Source organism: Brienomyrus brachyistius, chromosome 17 (genome assembly GCF_023856365.1).
Source record: "Brienomyrus brachyistius isolate T26 chromosome 17, BBRACH_0.4, whole genome shotgun sequence".
In the NCBI taxonomy this organism is placed as follows: domain Eukaryota; kingdom Metazoa; phylum Chordata; class Actinopteri; order Osteoglossiformes; family Mormyridae; genus Brienomyrus; species Brienomyrus brachyistius.
The window spans coordinates 15,158,254-15,174,721 of record NC_064549.1 but is presented as its reverse complement, the minus strand read 5'-3'; the positions used below and the strand labels follow the sequence as shown (position 1 = coordinate 15,174,721).

The 16,468-nt window shown below is 45.8% G+C and overlaps 1 protein-coding gene across 1 annotated transcript in view; it reads left to right on the top strand.

Annotated features, from left to right (window-relative positions):
* The window catches only part of nbeab (neurobeachin b), a 231,740-nt gene that overhangs the window by 82,741 nt on the left and 132,531 nt on the right, over positions 1-16,468 (top strand). Inside the window, exons 9-16 of the mRNA XM_048980718.1 lie at positions 2,478-2,675; positions 2,777-2,910; positions 3,564-3,672; positions 6,327-6,479; positions 9,071-9,239; positions 13,751-13,830; positions 15,971-16,033; positions 16,260-16,357. Of these exons, the coding sequence (XP_048836675.1) occupies positions 2,478-2,675; positions 2,777-2,910; positions 3,564-3,672; positions 6,327-6,479; positions 9,071-9,239; positions 13,751-13,830; positions 15,971-16,033; positions 16,260-16,357 (1,004 nt within the window). The remainder of the gene's footprint in view (positions 1-2,477; positions 2,676-2,776; positions 2,911-3,563; positions 3,673-6,326; positions 6,480-9,070; positions 9,240-13,750; positions 13,831-15,970; positions 16,034-16,259; positions 16,358-16,468) is intronic.

Here is a 16,468-nt window from a genome sequence, read left to right as displayed (position 1 = left end):
TAAACATGCAGCAGGATGTGACCTTGCCCGGCACTGCCATTGGCATCATCAGTCCAGGCAGGGCAGCGAGTAGTAGCCTGCGGGTAGCGACAGCCTAGGGAGCATGAGCAGTAGGTAAGGCTAACCTGTAGGTAGCGACAGTAGCTAATGTTAGGCTGTGGGTAGCAACGGTAGCTAAGGCTAGCCTGTAGCTAAGGGCAGGTATGGTACCTAAGGTTAGCTTGTAGGTAGCAACAGTAGAAAAGGTTAGCCAGAGGGTAGTGGCAGTATCTTGCGGAGATGTAGTGTGGACTGGAATGAGCGTGGAGTTGTGGGCCTTTAACATGTCCAGCATGAGGTGCCTGCGTGTGCCGAGTGAGGCATAAACCATTTCACGTGGCGGCTAACCTGACAGCCTCTCTGAGTCGCGACTGCGTCGGGGTACCGTAGCCAAACTGCGGCACTTCACAAGCTCGAGTGATGAACTTTGCTGCCCATCCTGGGGTGTATGATTAAAATTTATACGCTGCCACTGGCACGGGGCCCTGGCGCTGAATCACGGCCGGCCTCCCCTGGGCTCTTCTGGGCATGCTCACCCCTACGCACATCTAACTTTCGGGCCTGTCTTTAAAGCCAGTCAGTGGGAACGATACAAATTTGTATGTCAGAATCCATAAATTATTCATGTACGTTTTTTTTTTTTTTATATATATATATTTATCGGCAATAATGACTCAAGAAAAAAATTTAAGTATTTTGTTGTGACCTTACTTATCCTCTTAAAAGTGTAATGTTTATTGCAATGACCTGATTTTTGAAGTTTTCATTTGGGCTCAAGTGGGCATCTAGGCATCGTCCATGGTGGCAGGTGACCTAAGGATAGGACTAATGACCAGATGCCTGGTTTCTATTGAATGTCTGTGGTGCTTTTTTTCCGTAAATATGCCGTTTAATCTGAATTTAACTGACATCCATCTTATGTGCTGCTGTGGATCAGATCCATAGAGAGCGGCCCCGTGACGCGTCATTCTGTTTGGTGACAGCGGGAACGGTCGCGTCTCGGCTGAGTATGATGTACACAGATGTGAGGTGTGACACCCTAAGTGTTCGCAGCAGGGTGTGAGCAGTGAATACGCCCTGTCAGAATTACCAGCGCTAAAAGATTCTGTGTCTGCCTCTCACACAGTAAACATTAAAAACAAAAAATTAAACATGGTTTACAGGACAATGTTTGCGCTCAGCACATCACATATATTCTCCGGTCACATTAGCGTCTGTAATGCATTCGCTAGGCTGGTGCCTTATGGACAACTTACACGTGGATGTGCCAGGTGTGGAACAAGGAGAATCCACAGGGCAGGGCTGCTCTACGCGTGTGCATGTGCTCTCTGACAAGCTCGTGCAACCTTCTTGTGGGGATCTGGGACCATTCGTTAAGCAGAAAGTGTTGAAAGACACCTAGGGTGAAACATGAAGGCAATATGATGCTGTAATGCCGTGTGGTTTGCTATTATTGATAAGGGATTCTCATAGGTGGATTCTTAGATGCTCACCTTGGTTGTTACAGCATTCTTGAAGGTAGAGTAATACTCTGAGAACTGCTTCACATGCTCTTCTTTTTTGTGAGCAGGAGCATGTGAGAACTGTGTGCCTTCAGGATGAGGGGAAGAAGTGTCAGGGCACAGAAGCGTCACCTAGTGCTTTAAAAATTTGCAGAGACAGGAAAGCCCACATCAGCCGGTCTGCCTATCTCCATGTCAGCTTGGGGTGACATCACACTGGCCTAGGGTGAGCCCAATGCAGTTGTGAGCATCTAGGGTTTACAAGTACGCAGAGGCTTTGGGAATTAGGAGTGCCAAGCTGAAGATTGAACCATCAGCCGGGGGGTGAGGGGGACTCATCCATCATTTTCCTTGGCTTCTTCGGTGTGTCCACTCCTCTCCCCCAAAGCTTGGCTGGACAGCATGCTTTGGAATGTCTGTTAAGTACAGGGGGGCACGCGTTACCTCCCTGTCGATGCTGTCAAAACTTAATGGTGTGCAAATAATTGCATCTCTTTGGTCGCGCGTGTGATATATTATCTTCCTTGCTGTGATCCATCCCTGAGATCTCTCTGTGAATGACTTCCCATGCTCTGCATTCAATAACTCGATGTGCTTTAGTAAAAATGATTTTCCCACCAAGTCTGACTTTTATTTATTTGCCTTGATGCAATTATGACCGATTAGAAATTACGCGGGAAGCTTTGTGATGCTTGTTACAGCTGTTATGTATTGCGCAGCTTCTTTTTGGTAATTAATTTGCTATGTAATTTAGAGAGGTTACAGGACTGGGAGGGTAAAAACCATGAATTTACCTCCCTGAATCCGTAAACCAGATTTAGACTGTTCTGTCTCATATGCTACAATAATACATTGTTTACTGAAGATAACAATGATCTCCCAATCCGGCTTTTGTTGCAAAATGAAACCATGGCATCTTCTGGGAACCTTCTCCAGAGCACCTTCAAGTTCAAGTCTGAGAGCGACCTGCACCTAGCCGAGCACCACAAACAGGTACTGTACGACGGAAAGCTGGCCAGCAGCATCTGCTTCACCTACAACGCCAAGGCCACCGACGCCCAGCTCTGCCTGGAGTCATCGCCCAAGGAGAATCCCTCCATCTTTGTGCACTCGCCCCATGCCCTCATGCTGCAGGTGGGTGAAACCCCCCCAAGGCGCCTTCTCTTTTTCACAAACAGTGAGTTGGAGACTGGGCTTAGTATGTGTTTGTGATCGCCCCTGCCCCCACCCCACAGGATGTGAAAGCCATCGTGACACACTCCATCCACAGTGCCATCCACTCCATCGGTGGCATCCAGGTGCTCTTCCCACTATTTGCTCAGCTGGACTACCGCCAGCAGAATGACAGCCAGGTGGAGACCATGGTCTGGTGAGTGGAGGTTACCAAGTTCCAGTTATGTTACCATGAACAGGAAGTGGCATACGAGACATTGTAGTGTGTAAAGTCAGCTGCCTCAGCCATTGAATGCTGCTGTCAGGTGGCATGTTGTCTAATTAAGAGAAGCAGTCAGGGATTTTGTTGTATGTCTCTTTGAACTCACAGATGTGTGACCTTGATGGCTGCTGTGTTTGTAATGCCAGACGGTTGACTGGAGTGGATCATGCCTTTCTGTCAGTAGGCTGTTCAGCCTTCAGTCTGGTCATGCCCAGGTTGTGTCCGTCTCCTACCTTCAGGATATGGTCGTTAAGTTTTTTCTACACTGGAGCTAATGAAGCTTTTTATAGATTTACCTTTCATCTCTGTGAAAGCCTCATCTCCCCCAGTTAAACAAAGGCACGCGCAAGGTGTGACCACTCATCACATCTCGATGAGAGTCTTCCCGTAAGGCGTCTCCAGCACGAAGCAATTTTCATAGTTCGCAGCTTTACGTGCCCGTTAATGGGCCTGGGTATTTAGGGAGGCAATTAAGACTGGAGGTTAACGACACCATGGCAGTTAACCTCCCGGTGTTTGAACGTACAGCTTTTTATCCCTGTTTAAAGACCCTTATCTGCTCCCAGTGACACTCTCCTGCATTGCAGTGCCACGCTCCTCGCCTTCCTGGTGGAACTTCTGAAGAGCTCCGTGGCCATGCAGGAGCAGATGCTGGGGGGGAAGGGCTTCCTGGTCATCGGGTACCTCTTGGAGAAGGTAAGTGGCTCCCCCAGGGGCAGTGTGGTATGATCTTACACAACTTCGGATGGGGATTTTCAGTGGGTCCATAAGTAACATTTGCTTTATATAGTCTGTATGGACACTGTCCTGCCCAGAATGTGCATTCTGCCTCTACTGTTAGGACTGGTTGGGGTTAGTGTCTAATGGACGGAAGATCACTTCCTCTGCTATTATAGTAAAATAAGATGAGTTGTGTAAGGAAGGGCGCCGGCGTGACCATTCCGCACTTCAGACGGCGTCATGGTGCTCAGCGACCCTGAACAGTCTGTGTCCCTGCCACTTCAGCTGAGGAATGCAGACGTAAAGAGAAGTGTCTGCCTCCGTTTCAGTGCTCCAAATGAAAACATGTCCACCATAGGGCTGTTATCATTCTTTAACAGTTGAATTTATTTGAGTTAGCTCATTTAAAGATTAACATAGTTATGATTGTACGAATACTCACTGAGCATTTTATTAGGAAGACCTTAATACATGTTTATTCATGCAATTATGAAGTCAGCCAGTTATGGGGCAGCAGCGCAGTGCATAGAATCATACAGATACAGGTCAGGAGCTTCAGCTAATGCTCACATCAAACACCAGAATGGGGGGAAAATGTATCTTAGTGATTTTGACTGTGGTACGATTGCTGGTGCCAGATGGGACAGTTTTAGAATTTCTGTAACTGCTGATGATCTGGGATTTTCATGCACAGCACTTTTTATAGTTTATTCAGAAACATTAAGCGATTGGCAGTTTTGTGGACAGAAACACCTTATTCATGAGAGAGGTTAGAAAAGACTGTTTTGAGCTGATTGACAGGTTATACTAACTAGGATAAACTCTCTGTACAATTGTGGTGAATAGAAAAGCATCTCAGAATGCACAGAACATTGCACCTTGAGGTGGATGGGCTGTAACAGCAGAAGACCATGTTGGGTTCCGTTTCTGCCAGCCACAAACAGACAGTTGAGGCTGCAGTGTGTATAGGTTCACCAAAACAGGACAATTGAAGATTTGGAAAAACGTACCCTGGTCTGATGAATTTCAGTTTATGCTGAGGCACACAGATGGTAGGGTCAGAATTTGATATCAACAGCAAGAATTCAGACTGGTGTTGGTGCTGTAATAATGTGAGGAATGTTTTCTTGCTACACATTGGGCCCATTAATGTCAGTCGATCATTGCTTGAATGCTACAGCCTATTTGAGTATTGTGCATCCCTTCCTGGCAACAATTTACCCATCTTCTGATGCCTACTTCCAGCATGATATGACACCATGTCACAGTGTAGAAGTCATCTGAAACTGTGAAGTCATCTGCGTACTTGTAAAGCCCCCATAAACTTGAAGATGAGTTTGGTTTTCTTCAGCAATCACCCGCAGCCACTGGATCCGAATCCAGTAGAACACCTTCGGGATGTAGTAAAAAGGGAGATTTGCAGCATGGATGTGCAGCTGGCAACTCTGCAGAGTGCGTGATGCAATCACGTGAGCATGGACCACAACCTCAAAGGAATGTTTCCACAGTCTTGTGGAATCCATGCCACAAAGAAATCTAGGCTATTTTGAGAGCAAAAGGAGGGCATACCCAGTATTACATAGTGATCCTAATGAAGTGCCCAGTGAGTGAGTTACGGCGACAGGTCACGGCGCAGACAGGAAAAAGGTGGACAATCCACATGCGGCTCAGAGACTAAAGCGGTTTAATAAACAAAACAGAATACAAGGGAAACCACAAAATAAAAGGGACCATGAGGGGTCAGAGCTAAACTTGAATTAAAAAACAAATTAAAAGAAAACCAATAAGCTAACATACAAAGGGAAACAGCCATCACCAGGGCCAGAACTAGAAGAAACCAACAGCATAACACACATTAACACAGCACAATGACTGACTGGGGAAATGAGCAGACCTTAAATACACTGATGATGAGGACTAACAATGGGTAGGTGTGAACAACTAATCAACAAGACCATGGAACAAGACCAGGAACCAGGGAACCTAACAAACCAAGGCGTAGCAACATTAAGGAAGACTAGGATAACATATAAGCAAAACCAAACTCATGAACAGGGCAAACCTAGGACATTAAAACTAAGATAGAAAAATTAACAGAACACTGGGGAAATGGAAACCAAATATGAAATGAAACAGATGAGTTTGGTCTGCAGCCAGCTTTGAACCCATGATTAGAGGATTACACCTTCTGTGTGACTTGCTGTGTCTCTCTGTGTAATGTCCTTGCATCCAGGGTGTTCCCTGCCTCGTGCCCTGTGCTTTCTGGGATAAGCTCCAGACTCTCCGTCACCCTGAGTTGGATAAGCGCTTGGAAGATGGATGGATGTGTTAAAATGGGGCTGTCCCAGAATGCACTGTACCAACTAATCAGGCCATTATACATGCAGTATATATTTATAGATGTTACATAATGATGACATTCGGATTGCATGAGACCACATTTTTAATTCATGTGATTGGAATATACACATGTTTAGAGTTAATATTTTCATTGGGTACCAGTCCTGACCCAAACCTGCCGTTTTCCACCATGAATGATAATCCCCTATGAGCACAGGGTTCGTCATGGATGTGGTCAGTCGGTCAGGTTGCACGTGGGTCTCTGACAAGTGTCCACTGGTTCTCTCTAGTCGTCCAGGGTCCACATCACCAGAGCTGTGCTGGAGCAGTTCCTCTCCTTTGCCAAGTACCTGGATGGCCTGACCCACGGCGCACCTTTACTCAAGCAGCTCTGCGACCACATCCTGTTCAACGCGGCCATCTGGATCCACACCCCGGCCAAGGTGAGCCCGGGGAGGTGGGGCTGTGTTCAGGGCGGTGTCTGGGGTTATGAATCGCTGTGCCCAGGTCTGTGTGGGTGCGTGCTAAGCTGCCTGGCCATGGCTATGCCTGGATGTGTACACGAGGGCTTCAGCCACAGTACTGCTGTCTCTTGCTGCTTGTTTGGATGACTCTCTTCAGGAATCGGGAAAAACGGAATCAGGGTCAAACATGGTGGTCACCGGCCGTCATGACTTCAGAAGTCTCGGGCTGGCTTGCTGGAGGAGCATGACTGGCTCCCACGATTCTCAAACAGCCACAGGAAGAGCTCGTTTATCACAGCTGCTAAGATTAATGGATGCCAGTCCGCAACCCCCACCCCTGCAGCAAGCCGGTTCATAAACTCAGAGAAGCCTCCTTCTCCGTAACACCCCGTGACGAGGAGATGAGGCGTGTAGGGGGTGACGGCTTTGTGCGCAGACCATCTTTGGAACCATGAAAACGGAGTTTTATGAATCACTGATATGTGGTCAAATAAATTGCACAAGCCCATGGTCTGGTGACAGAAAGAATAGATAAAGATGTAGATATTTAAGAATGAGGCCGCCTTGGAGTCAGGATTTCACCCTCCGTGCACAGTTTAGCTTGCGCTCTTCATTCCTCCGAAGAATTTGTTTGGTTTTTGGTCTTGTGTCACATGACCTTGTGTAGCCAATGAAGAGCAAAATACCAGTAAAAACATTAGCAAGGAAAACCAATGAAAAGACTAGGGAGAGCTCATATGTGATGAATAGGGGTTTAAATTGTTGGCCCCAAGGCGATTGGAGTAGATTACAATTATTGAGAATTATATCGAAAATCTTTCATTTCTATCACAATTCAATTTGATTAATTGATTATTCAATTATTTTGATAACCAAAATTAGATCCTTTTTTGACCTCACTGAAAAAAAAAATCACAGATTTTACCACTGGAACTTAATTACATATCATTAACAGAATATAAAGAAAGTTGGATCTCAGAACATTTATTTCTATTGATATTATTAAACAGGGAGAACATTTCAATGTAAAATTGGTGCTGCTAATTTAGAATATTGATAAAGTTAAATACTGAAACATCGGATTAATGCTAATATCTTAGCTAATATCAGATACTGATATGGTAACTAATATGTTGTGCATCTTCAAGACTAACATTACTTTTTAGTTAGTTAGCTAGTTAGCTACCTCAGGGTCTTGACTATTGCTCTGTAGCATGCAAAAAGAATGACTCTTTTGCACTACAAAATAGTGGCATTTCCCAAAAGCATTATAATGCAACGATTATCTTAACCATCAGAGAGATCGTTCTGTTCTACAAAGCAGGGGTGAGTTTCCCAATAGTGTTGTAGTGCCAAGATCATCAGGTAGTGCTTCTTTTATGAATATTAATGAGCTTCACCTTACCATCCTGCATTTCAGAAATCCGTGAACCAGCACTGCTACTTTGAGCGTGAACGCGCGTGTAGCCTGGAAGTATTTCACCCCCTTCAAAAAAATTGACCCTGACTTTACATTGAATTGCCAAATTAAAAATCGATTCATCACGATGCATCAATGCATCTTTACAACCTAAATGATGAATCAGCCATCTTTTCTGTCAGGGCCCCTGCGCACAGCTCGGAAAGATCCAGTGTAGTGGAGGATCACAGAAGAGCTGCAGGTTTTAGTTTCACTTTATCCGGGGCTGATGGATGGATGGATGATTCAGAGAAACAAACAGGGGCACTGAGGTGGCTGTTTTGGCAGGGGGAGGAGGGCAATTGTAAAACACAAGCGTGTCACTCTCAGGGCCTGCAGCAGGGGATTTGGGTTACTTGAGAGGAAACAGATCTGAACATCCAAATCGATAGTGAGGACTGAGAACTAGACTGGACAAATCAATCTGGGTGACTGCACTCACTTGACTCGCCCTCTCATGATGATAGTGCCCCCCCTCCCCCCAATTTGTTATGTGTTTCTATTCTGTCCTCGGGGGTAAGATGTGAATCTTCGTTTGAGGTGGATGTATGTAAGTCTGCCTGTGTGCACATATGTGATTTCCAAGCCTGACGGCATGGGTGTATGTGGTTCTCCCCTGTTCCTGGTGGTTGTAGTACTGTGTGCGTCTGACAGTGTGTGTGTGTGTGTGTGTGTGGTTCTCCCTCGTTCCACTTCATTGTGGTGCTGTGTGTGTCTGACAGTGTGCGTGTGCAATTCTTACCCGTTCTGGGTTGTTGTGGTACTGTAGGGGTCTGACAGTGCGTTTGTGTGGGATTCTTCCCTGTTTCAGGTTGTCATGGTGCTGTATGTGTCTGACAGTGCATGTGTGTGGGGTTCTCCCCTGTTTCAGGTTGTCATGGTGCTGTATGTGTCTGACAGTGCATGTGTGTGTGTGGGGGGTTCTCCCCCATTCTGGGTCGTTGTGGTGCTGTATGTGTCTGACAGTGCATGTGTGTGTGGTTCTCCCCTGTTTCAGGTTGTCGTGGTGCTGTGTGTGTCTCACAGTGCATGGTTGTGCAGTTTTCCCGTTCCAGGTCTTCATGGTGCTTTGTGTGTCTGACAGCGTGTGTGTGGTTCTCCCCTGTTCTAGGTTCAGCTCTCCCTCTACACATACCTGTCAGCAGAGTTCATCGGCACGGCAACCATCTACAGCACCATCCGACGTGTCGGTACTGTGCTGCAGCTCATGCACACGCTCAAGTTCTACTACTGGGTGCTGAATCCCATGGAGAGCAGTGGCATCACGCCCAAGGGTCTGGGTGAGCATCATCACCTCGGGGGCTGCTGGGGGGGCCCAGCATGGAGGGTCTGTCATCTTTGATAAGCTTCCCGGGGTCCCATTGACACTCTGAGTGAGTGAGTGAAGGGGAATGTGATGGGCAGGTGCCCGGGAACATTTACCATGGTGACAGTGATGGGGGGGGTGGTGGGGTGACTGGTTAGTCTAAACAAGGTGGGTGCGATATAAAGATGTTTTCGGTGATAGAAAAAAATAGGTACAAATTGGAAGAAAAATCCATAGGTTATCAGTTTTGTGGCCTGTCTGTCCTCTTCCTCCTCCTCCCCGTAATGTTGGTCCTGCGGACGAAGCTGGCATCTGATTGGACTGACTTCATCGAAGTTCTCTCTCTCTCTCTCTGCCAAGCAAGTTAGCATTAGCTGTAATGCAAGATGGCAGTGAGAGTGCATTTCCTTGCCTTTTTTTTTTTAAAAAAATGCTTAGTTGTCTAACTGACATTTTTTGATGAAAAAATTTTTTTCCCAAAACCCTCCAACTGCAAGTCTAAGTGCTTAACAAGTGTCTGCTTCCAGTCCTGTTTGTTGTTTCTGTTGCTTGGTTGCCGGGGTATATTAATTAGCGATGTACAAAAGCATTCCGATTCCCCACGCCTTCACAATCTCTAGCTGTTCAACCGGCTCGCAGGAAGAACATCCCTGGGAATGGTGTGTCTCTAATGAATTACCCTGTATCCAGTCACTGCCTCTGTACACACTGCTAATGATTTCTCATAATCAAAGCCAAAAAGCATATAAACACTGGTCATTAATTACCCTGCAAAAGAATACAGGATCGCTCGCTCACTTTTGTGAGAGGGAAGTTCTTGTGTAAAAACTGTTAAATTGTCAAAAAGGAGGAATGCACTTCATACTATTATAATTGATTTGTATTATTCATGTGGCATAAACACATCTCTGTATTTTGCCTGCAACACATAGACATTGACTGTGAATGCGTGAAATACATTGCAGCCGCGATATAATGTGGAAATTGCTAGGTCAGTGGTGCAGGAAATTTGCAGGAAACTGAAGACCGTGAGTGCAGTGCCCGCTAACTATTTTGCCGGAACGAGTAAAATACAGTCTTGAGGTTTATGATTTTGTTTTTCTTCATTATTGATGAAAATGTGGCTAATTATGTAATTTACCTTGTGGGGTGATCAAGTAATGCAAACAGCACAAAACTCTGGTTTTCCCATAATTCACCCTGTTGCTTGGTGACAGCAGGGTGAAAAATCAAGGTGTTTCATTTGAGGGGTCAGGTTTTGGTTTGGGATGTGCTTGTAGAGTTGAGAGATCAGTGCTGAGACTTCAGAGGTGTCATAGCTGTAGGGTTAAGCCTGTTCCTCGGCCGGGTTGTGCGTTCATACAGGGTTTTGTAGCGTCTACCAGAAGGCAGAGGTGTGAAGAGTTTGTGTCCAGGATGGAAAGGGTCCTTGATTGTTTTTCCAGCTCTGCGGCTGCACCGGGCGCAATGGATTTCTTCCAGTGATGGAAGCTGGGTGCCAGTGATCCGCTGGGCTGTGCTGATGATGCACTGCACGGTCTTTCTGTTCTCCAAGGTGCAGCCAGAGTACCACGCAGTATGTGATCACTGACTCTATGGTGCACCTGTAGAAGTTCACTGGGAGCATCCAGTCCATAGCCCATCCACCTTGCAATGAGTTAATCAGTACTGGGTCACTGGGGGGGGGGGTTTCTTGGAGCACGGGGCACAAGGAAGGGGATGGCAGTCCATGGCATGGGCAGATGCACACATTCAGGCACTACAGAGGATTCATATGAAGAGTTACTGCAAGACACATGCATATGCACTGCAGAAGTGCAGTGTTAGATTTTGGGTTTAGTGCTGGGAAATCTCTATTTCAAAATCTTTTGGGTTAAAAACTTATCAAATGTAACTCTTGGGTACCATACAGTCAAGCAGTCATTGACAGTCACACCAAATACCAGATTTCTTAGGGTTTGGGAGGAATTGGGAGACCATGTGACAGGTGGAAAGGCCAAGTCTTGTCATTTCTTTACTTGGTGAGGAGTATTCAGACCAGACTCACCTGGGAGTCTTTTTCTGCCAAAGAATTGGGGGAGGAAGTAGGAATGGACAGAGATAAATAGTTCAATCATGGGGAACAAAGGAGAGGCCTTTGAAAACAAGGTTTCTGGCTGCCTTATACATCTTGCCAATAACAGAGGGATGCTGCTTATCTTTTACAGGTGTATTATCTGTTTGTTTTCTTAAATGTCTGAAAGCTAGTAGTGATGGTCTGATTCTAGTTTCCGAAGTGGACCCTGACGTATAATGAAGCCTAACAAATCGGCAAATATGCACGCAGACCAAAATCTAATATGGTTTGTTTCTTCCTCTTCCTGTCCGCTTGAGGTTCTTCATAATAAAGATACAATGTTTAACATCTAATCAGGGCAGTTTGCGAGGTGCGGGGGTCATGGAGGATGATGTTCCAGCTTGCACCAGTGGGGTGTGAAGCTGGTGGCAGTTAGCCCAGGCCTACAGCCTGTAATCGACAGAAACGATTCTAGGTATCGCCCTGGAAGCAAAGAAATTTGTGGAGATGTGTGGAATGAGAATGGGGATGATTGGGATGCCTTGGCCAGCACCAATGAGATTATTTCTTGCGGTGGTGATGGATTAGCGGCCTCCGACTGCAGGGCCTTGTCCACGCTCCCTGAGTCCTCCCTGGGTGCCAAGCACTGTTCATCTGATGTCATGCAGGCATGCAGTCGCAGTGGATTAATTTGGGGTAAATCCTGGATTCCTGCCCTGCTGTGGTACTGTTCACGCGATAAGAGTGTTTTATCAAATCACTGCTTAACTTATTGGCTGAACTGAGTGGTTCATTTTAGTTCAGCTTACTTTTGAGAGTAGCTCCATCCATGCAACCATATTCCATAACACGTTATCTGAGGTACAGGGTAGCGGTGAGCCCAGAGTCTATCCCAGAATTCACTATCAGCGAAGCTGGGAGCACACTGCATGAGATGTCAGTGTGTGTATGGCACAGATGCACACAGTTTGGACACCTGCTCACCAAGGTGCACGTTTTTGGACTGCATACATGTGCAAATACAGGGAGAGCAAGAAGACACACAGCCTTGGAGGTGTGAGGGTACTGCACTGCCCTGTAAACCAGCCCTGAGAGTGAATCAGAGGACTGTGAATCGCATTGTCACATGGGATGCAGAGTTTGGAAGTAAAGCAGATAGCAGAGGTCTGGCAATGTAATGTGATCCATCACTTCCAACTTGGGGTGTTTATCAGTATGCATACTTGACTGTTCTTGTGTTCTTGTGTATCTGTTTAATGTCATCTTCCATTGCTGAAGTACAATAGTTAAGAAGGACTGTAAAAATACCCGGATGTCGTTCTTGCCCAGCCCCAAATATCAAGGATGCATCTGTTGCAAGAATGCAAGTACAGCGTTTGTGTTCTTGGTACCGATAAACTCCCTTGCTCTCTCACATGCACCGCCGACATGTGGTCAGTCGCTGAGACCTGTTAGAGAAATGTGGAGGATAACCCACGCGGTCCACCCTCTCCAACTGAAAAAAAGCTGAACCTAAAAGGTTCCGGTACGCCGAGAGGAGCATGGCATGCGCCCCCTCAGCTTCCCTCTGTCTCTCTCGCCTCGCACCTCGGCTCTCACATTTATTTTTAGTCATCGTCATGCTATGGATCAATTTTCTCCGCCTGGGCTTAATAGACACTAAGATGCGAAAAAGGCAAATAGGAACTTCAGTGCAGACAAAAGGCATCACGCTGAATGCTCTCCAGGGGAAAGCCGTTTGACTTGCCTGTGCTTCTGTCAATGTGCCAAATGATGAGCTCTATTGTCTATTTATTATCTGACTTCCTATTTCAGTCTCTGTCGAGCAATATCAGAAAGTGTTCTGTTACGGCTCCAGCTAGTACCGACGGATGTGACCTGTGAGCGTTTGACCATAAGGTTTCAGGTTCACATCCCAAAAGTGCCACCAGTTCCAAAACACTTGTGAGCTGTTTGCTTAATCTGGCTGAATTAATGTGTAGGCCAGCAATGCCAGAAGCAGGGCCGGTTCTAGGTGTAGGCAGAATAGGCAGTTGACTGAATTACCTGCGTTATGCAGGAAGTGAAACGATCATCGGTTTTCTTTGTAAGGAGGTTTCCAAAGTTAAAGGTTTCCTAGGGCCCCTAAAAGGGTCGAGCCAATCCTGGAAAGAATTTAGAGGGCAATTTAAAACAAAACAAAGCAAAGAACAGTGAATAATTTGTCACTCATCCTGTCTGCAGTTTGTGGTCAGTTTGTGGTCAGCTTGTGGTCAACTTGTGGTCAGCAGTCACTGATGTGTGGCAGGGGCTAGATGGTCCATCGGCGGAGGGCAAGATGCAGGGAATGGGCCGGGGTGACGAAATTACTCTCTCTGCCTTTGACTACTCTGACTCCCTTTGTGCGAGTTGCCATGATCGGACCCCCCCCCCCCCCCCCATTTCTGCAGATGGACCCCGTCCTTCACAGAAGGAGATTATTTCCCTGCGAGCTTTCATGCTCCTCTTTCTGAAGCAGCTTATCCTCAAGGTAAGCCCCTCCTGTCACGCAGGTCTATATTCACCACTTTGATCTCCATCATTATACTTATGTTCCTCTATATTACATTATTTCTTCTGATAAGATGCTGGACACACCCGATATACTATCAGTAAATAGAAGGAGTTTCCATTTACAGGAATTTTAGAAGTAAAACTTTCATTCAATGAATTAGTTTTAAAGGAAGATTGAGGGATTTTTTTTTAGACCAAAAATGTTATTGTATTGAAATGGTTCTTTTTGTGTGACTCAGCTCTGAATTTCACACCCCATGGTCTTCCAACACATAATTATCTGCATTTCCCCTTCAGCTCTGGTTTAAATCAGCCGCCATGAGGCATGATGGGAAAAATGTGCCGCTGCTGTCGGGGAAATAAATACTTTTCATAGTCTCGCCCGAAAGCAATTACTCCCCAAACCAGTGCCCCTTGAACAGTGAGGAATTGAATGTTTCCATTGCAGGTGTTTTAAAAAGCCTTGTAATGCTGCATGACATACAAGAAACCCCGAGGAAAATGGGCATGAAAAATTCATCCCGGAAAGCGGGCTCTTTCAAACCAGTGCTGGGGATGTTTCTCCAGAATTAGCGAGACGGAGTAACGCAGTAGCGGCTCCCCAATGCCCCGGGAAAGGGCTTTGATTTCTCCTCGCTGTCGCATTCACACATTAGTCTTGTTTGTAGCTTTGAAGCCTTGCATTTCTTTTATAGTTTTTGACTGACTGCATATATACTTTTCATTTGGCAGCACTTTTTATTTGCTGCACCTATTGAGTGATTTCATTTGTGGCCCCCATACTTACTTTGTGTATATATTATTCGTACTGTGTGGCTTTGTATACTCTCTTCTCATACCTTGTGGCTTTGTATACTCACTACTCATGCTGTGGGGCTTCCCTTGTTTCCATATTTTCATGCTGTGCAGCTTTGTATACTCATTACTTATACTCTATGGCTTTGTATACTCACTACTCATACTGTGGGGCTTCCCTTGTCTCCATATTTTCATGCTGTGCAGCTTTGTATACTCATTACTCATACTGTATGGCTTTGTATACTCAATTTTCAGACTGTAGGGCTTCCCTTGACTCCATACTGTTCATAGTTTGCAGCTTTGTATACTCACTTCTCATACTGTGTGGTTTTGTATACTCACTACTCATACTGAGGGGCTTCCCTTGTCTCTATATTGTTCATACTGTGTGGCTTTGCATACTCACTACTCATGCTGTGTGACTTTGTAGACTTATCACTCATATTGTGGGAGTTTGTATACTCGCTACTCATACTGTGGGAATTTACATACTCACTACGCATACCGTGGGGCTTCCTTTTTCTCCATAATGTTCATACCATGTTGCTTTGTATACTCACTACTCATACTTTAGGGCTTTATCAACTCAGTACTCACATTGTGGGGCTTCCCTTGCCTACATACCGTTCATAACGCATGGCTATGTTTATTCGCTGCTCGTACTCTGTGGCTTTGCATACTCAATGCTTGTACTGTGGGGCTTCCCTTAACTTCATACTGTTCATACCATGTAGTGTTGTATACTCACTAGTCATACTGTGTGGCTTTGTGTACCTACTACTGTACTCAAAATGCTGGGCTTCTCTTGTCTCCATACTGTGCACACTGTGTGGTTTTTGTGTACTGTATACTTATACTGTGTGGTTTTATATACTCACAACTTATAATATGGGGATTCCCTTGTCTGTCTGCATACTATTCACACTCTGGGTCATTGCTCATGGTTTTTGGTTTCCTAAATAATGTTCACACTGTATATCATTTTGTTGTATGCTTACTAACACTACATAGCCTTCCTTCTGTAGTTTTCCTCGTACAGTGAGGATTTTGCTTCCTGGACTTGTCTGACTAATACATGCATTAAACTATGCATTTAAATACTGTATGACAGTGCATGTACTGGACTCTACCGTGCATCGTTTTTAAAAGTTGCTGGAATTTGTGATTTTCTCCAAATCATTGGGTGGGTTTCATCATGCTGAATCGTTTGCACGCACTCTTATAAGGTGAAATCTTTCCCGTTTGTCTTATCCTTGTAGTTTGTCATAGCAAAAAGAAAATCACACCTTGTTTGGTAAAAGCTGCCATTTATTTTTCAGGATCGTGGCGTGAAGGAGGACGAGCTGCAGAGTGTACTTAACTACCTGCTAACGATGCATGAGGCAAGTCCGCCCTTACCGGGGCCCTCCCATTGGGCCCCGCATGTTGGTAGGGTCTTAGCACGGGGCCCATCAACACATCTGGGGAAGGGAGATGGTTGGTTGCCAAGCGTTCACCATCCCCCTGGTGATGGGTCTTGTAGTTGTCGACCTGCTAAATGGACACTGGCACCAAGTCAGTCCTGAGGTGGTATTAAGATTTAGGGGACCACCTTGCTTATCTCCACAGGATGAGAACATCCACGACGTGCTACAACTACTGGTCGCCCTCATGTCCGAGCATCCCGCCTCCATGATCCCCGCTTTCGACCAGAGGAACGGCATACGGTAAATATCTACCTGAACTCCTGCAGTGGCCCTGCTGGTGACACCTGAGCTCCTCACTCGTTCTGCTGTGTGATTTCGACCTGCAGCCTTTTTGGTCAGAGGCTCTGCAGT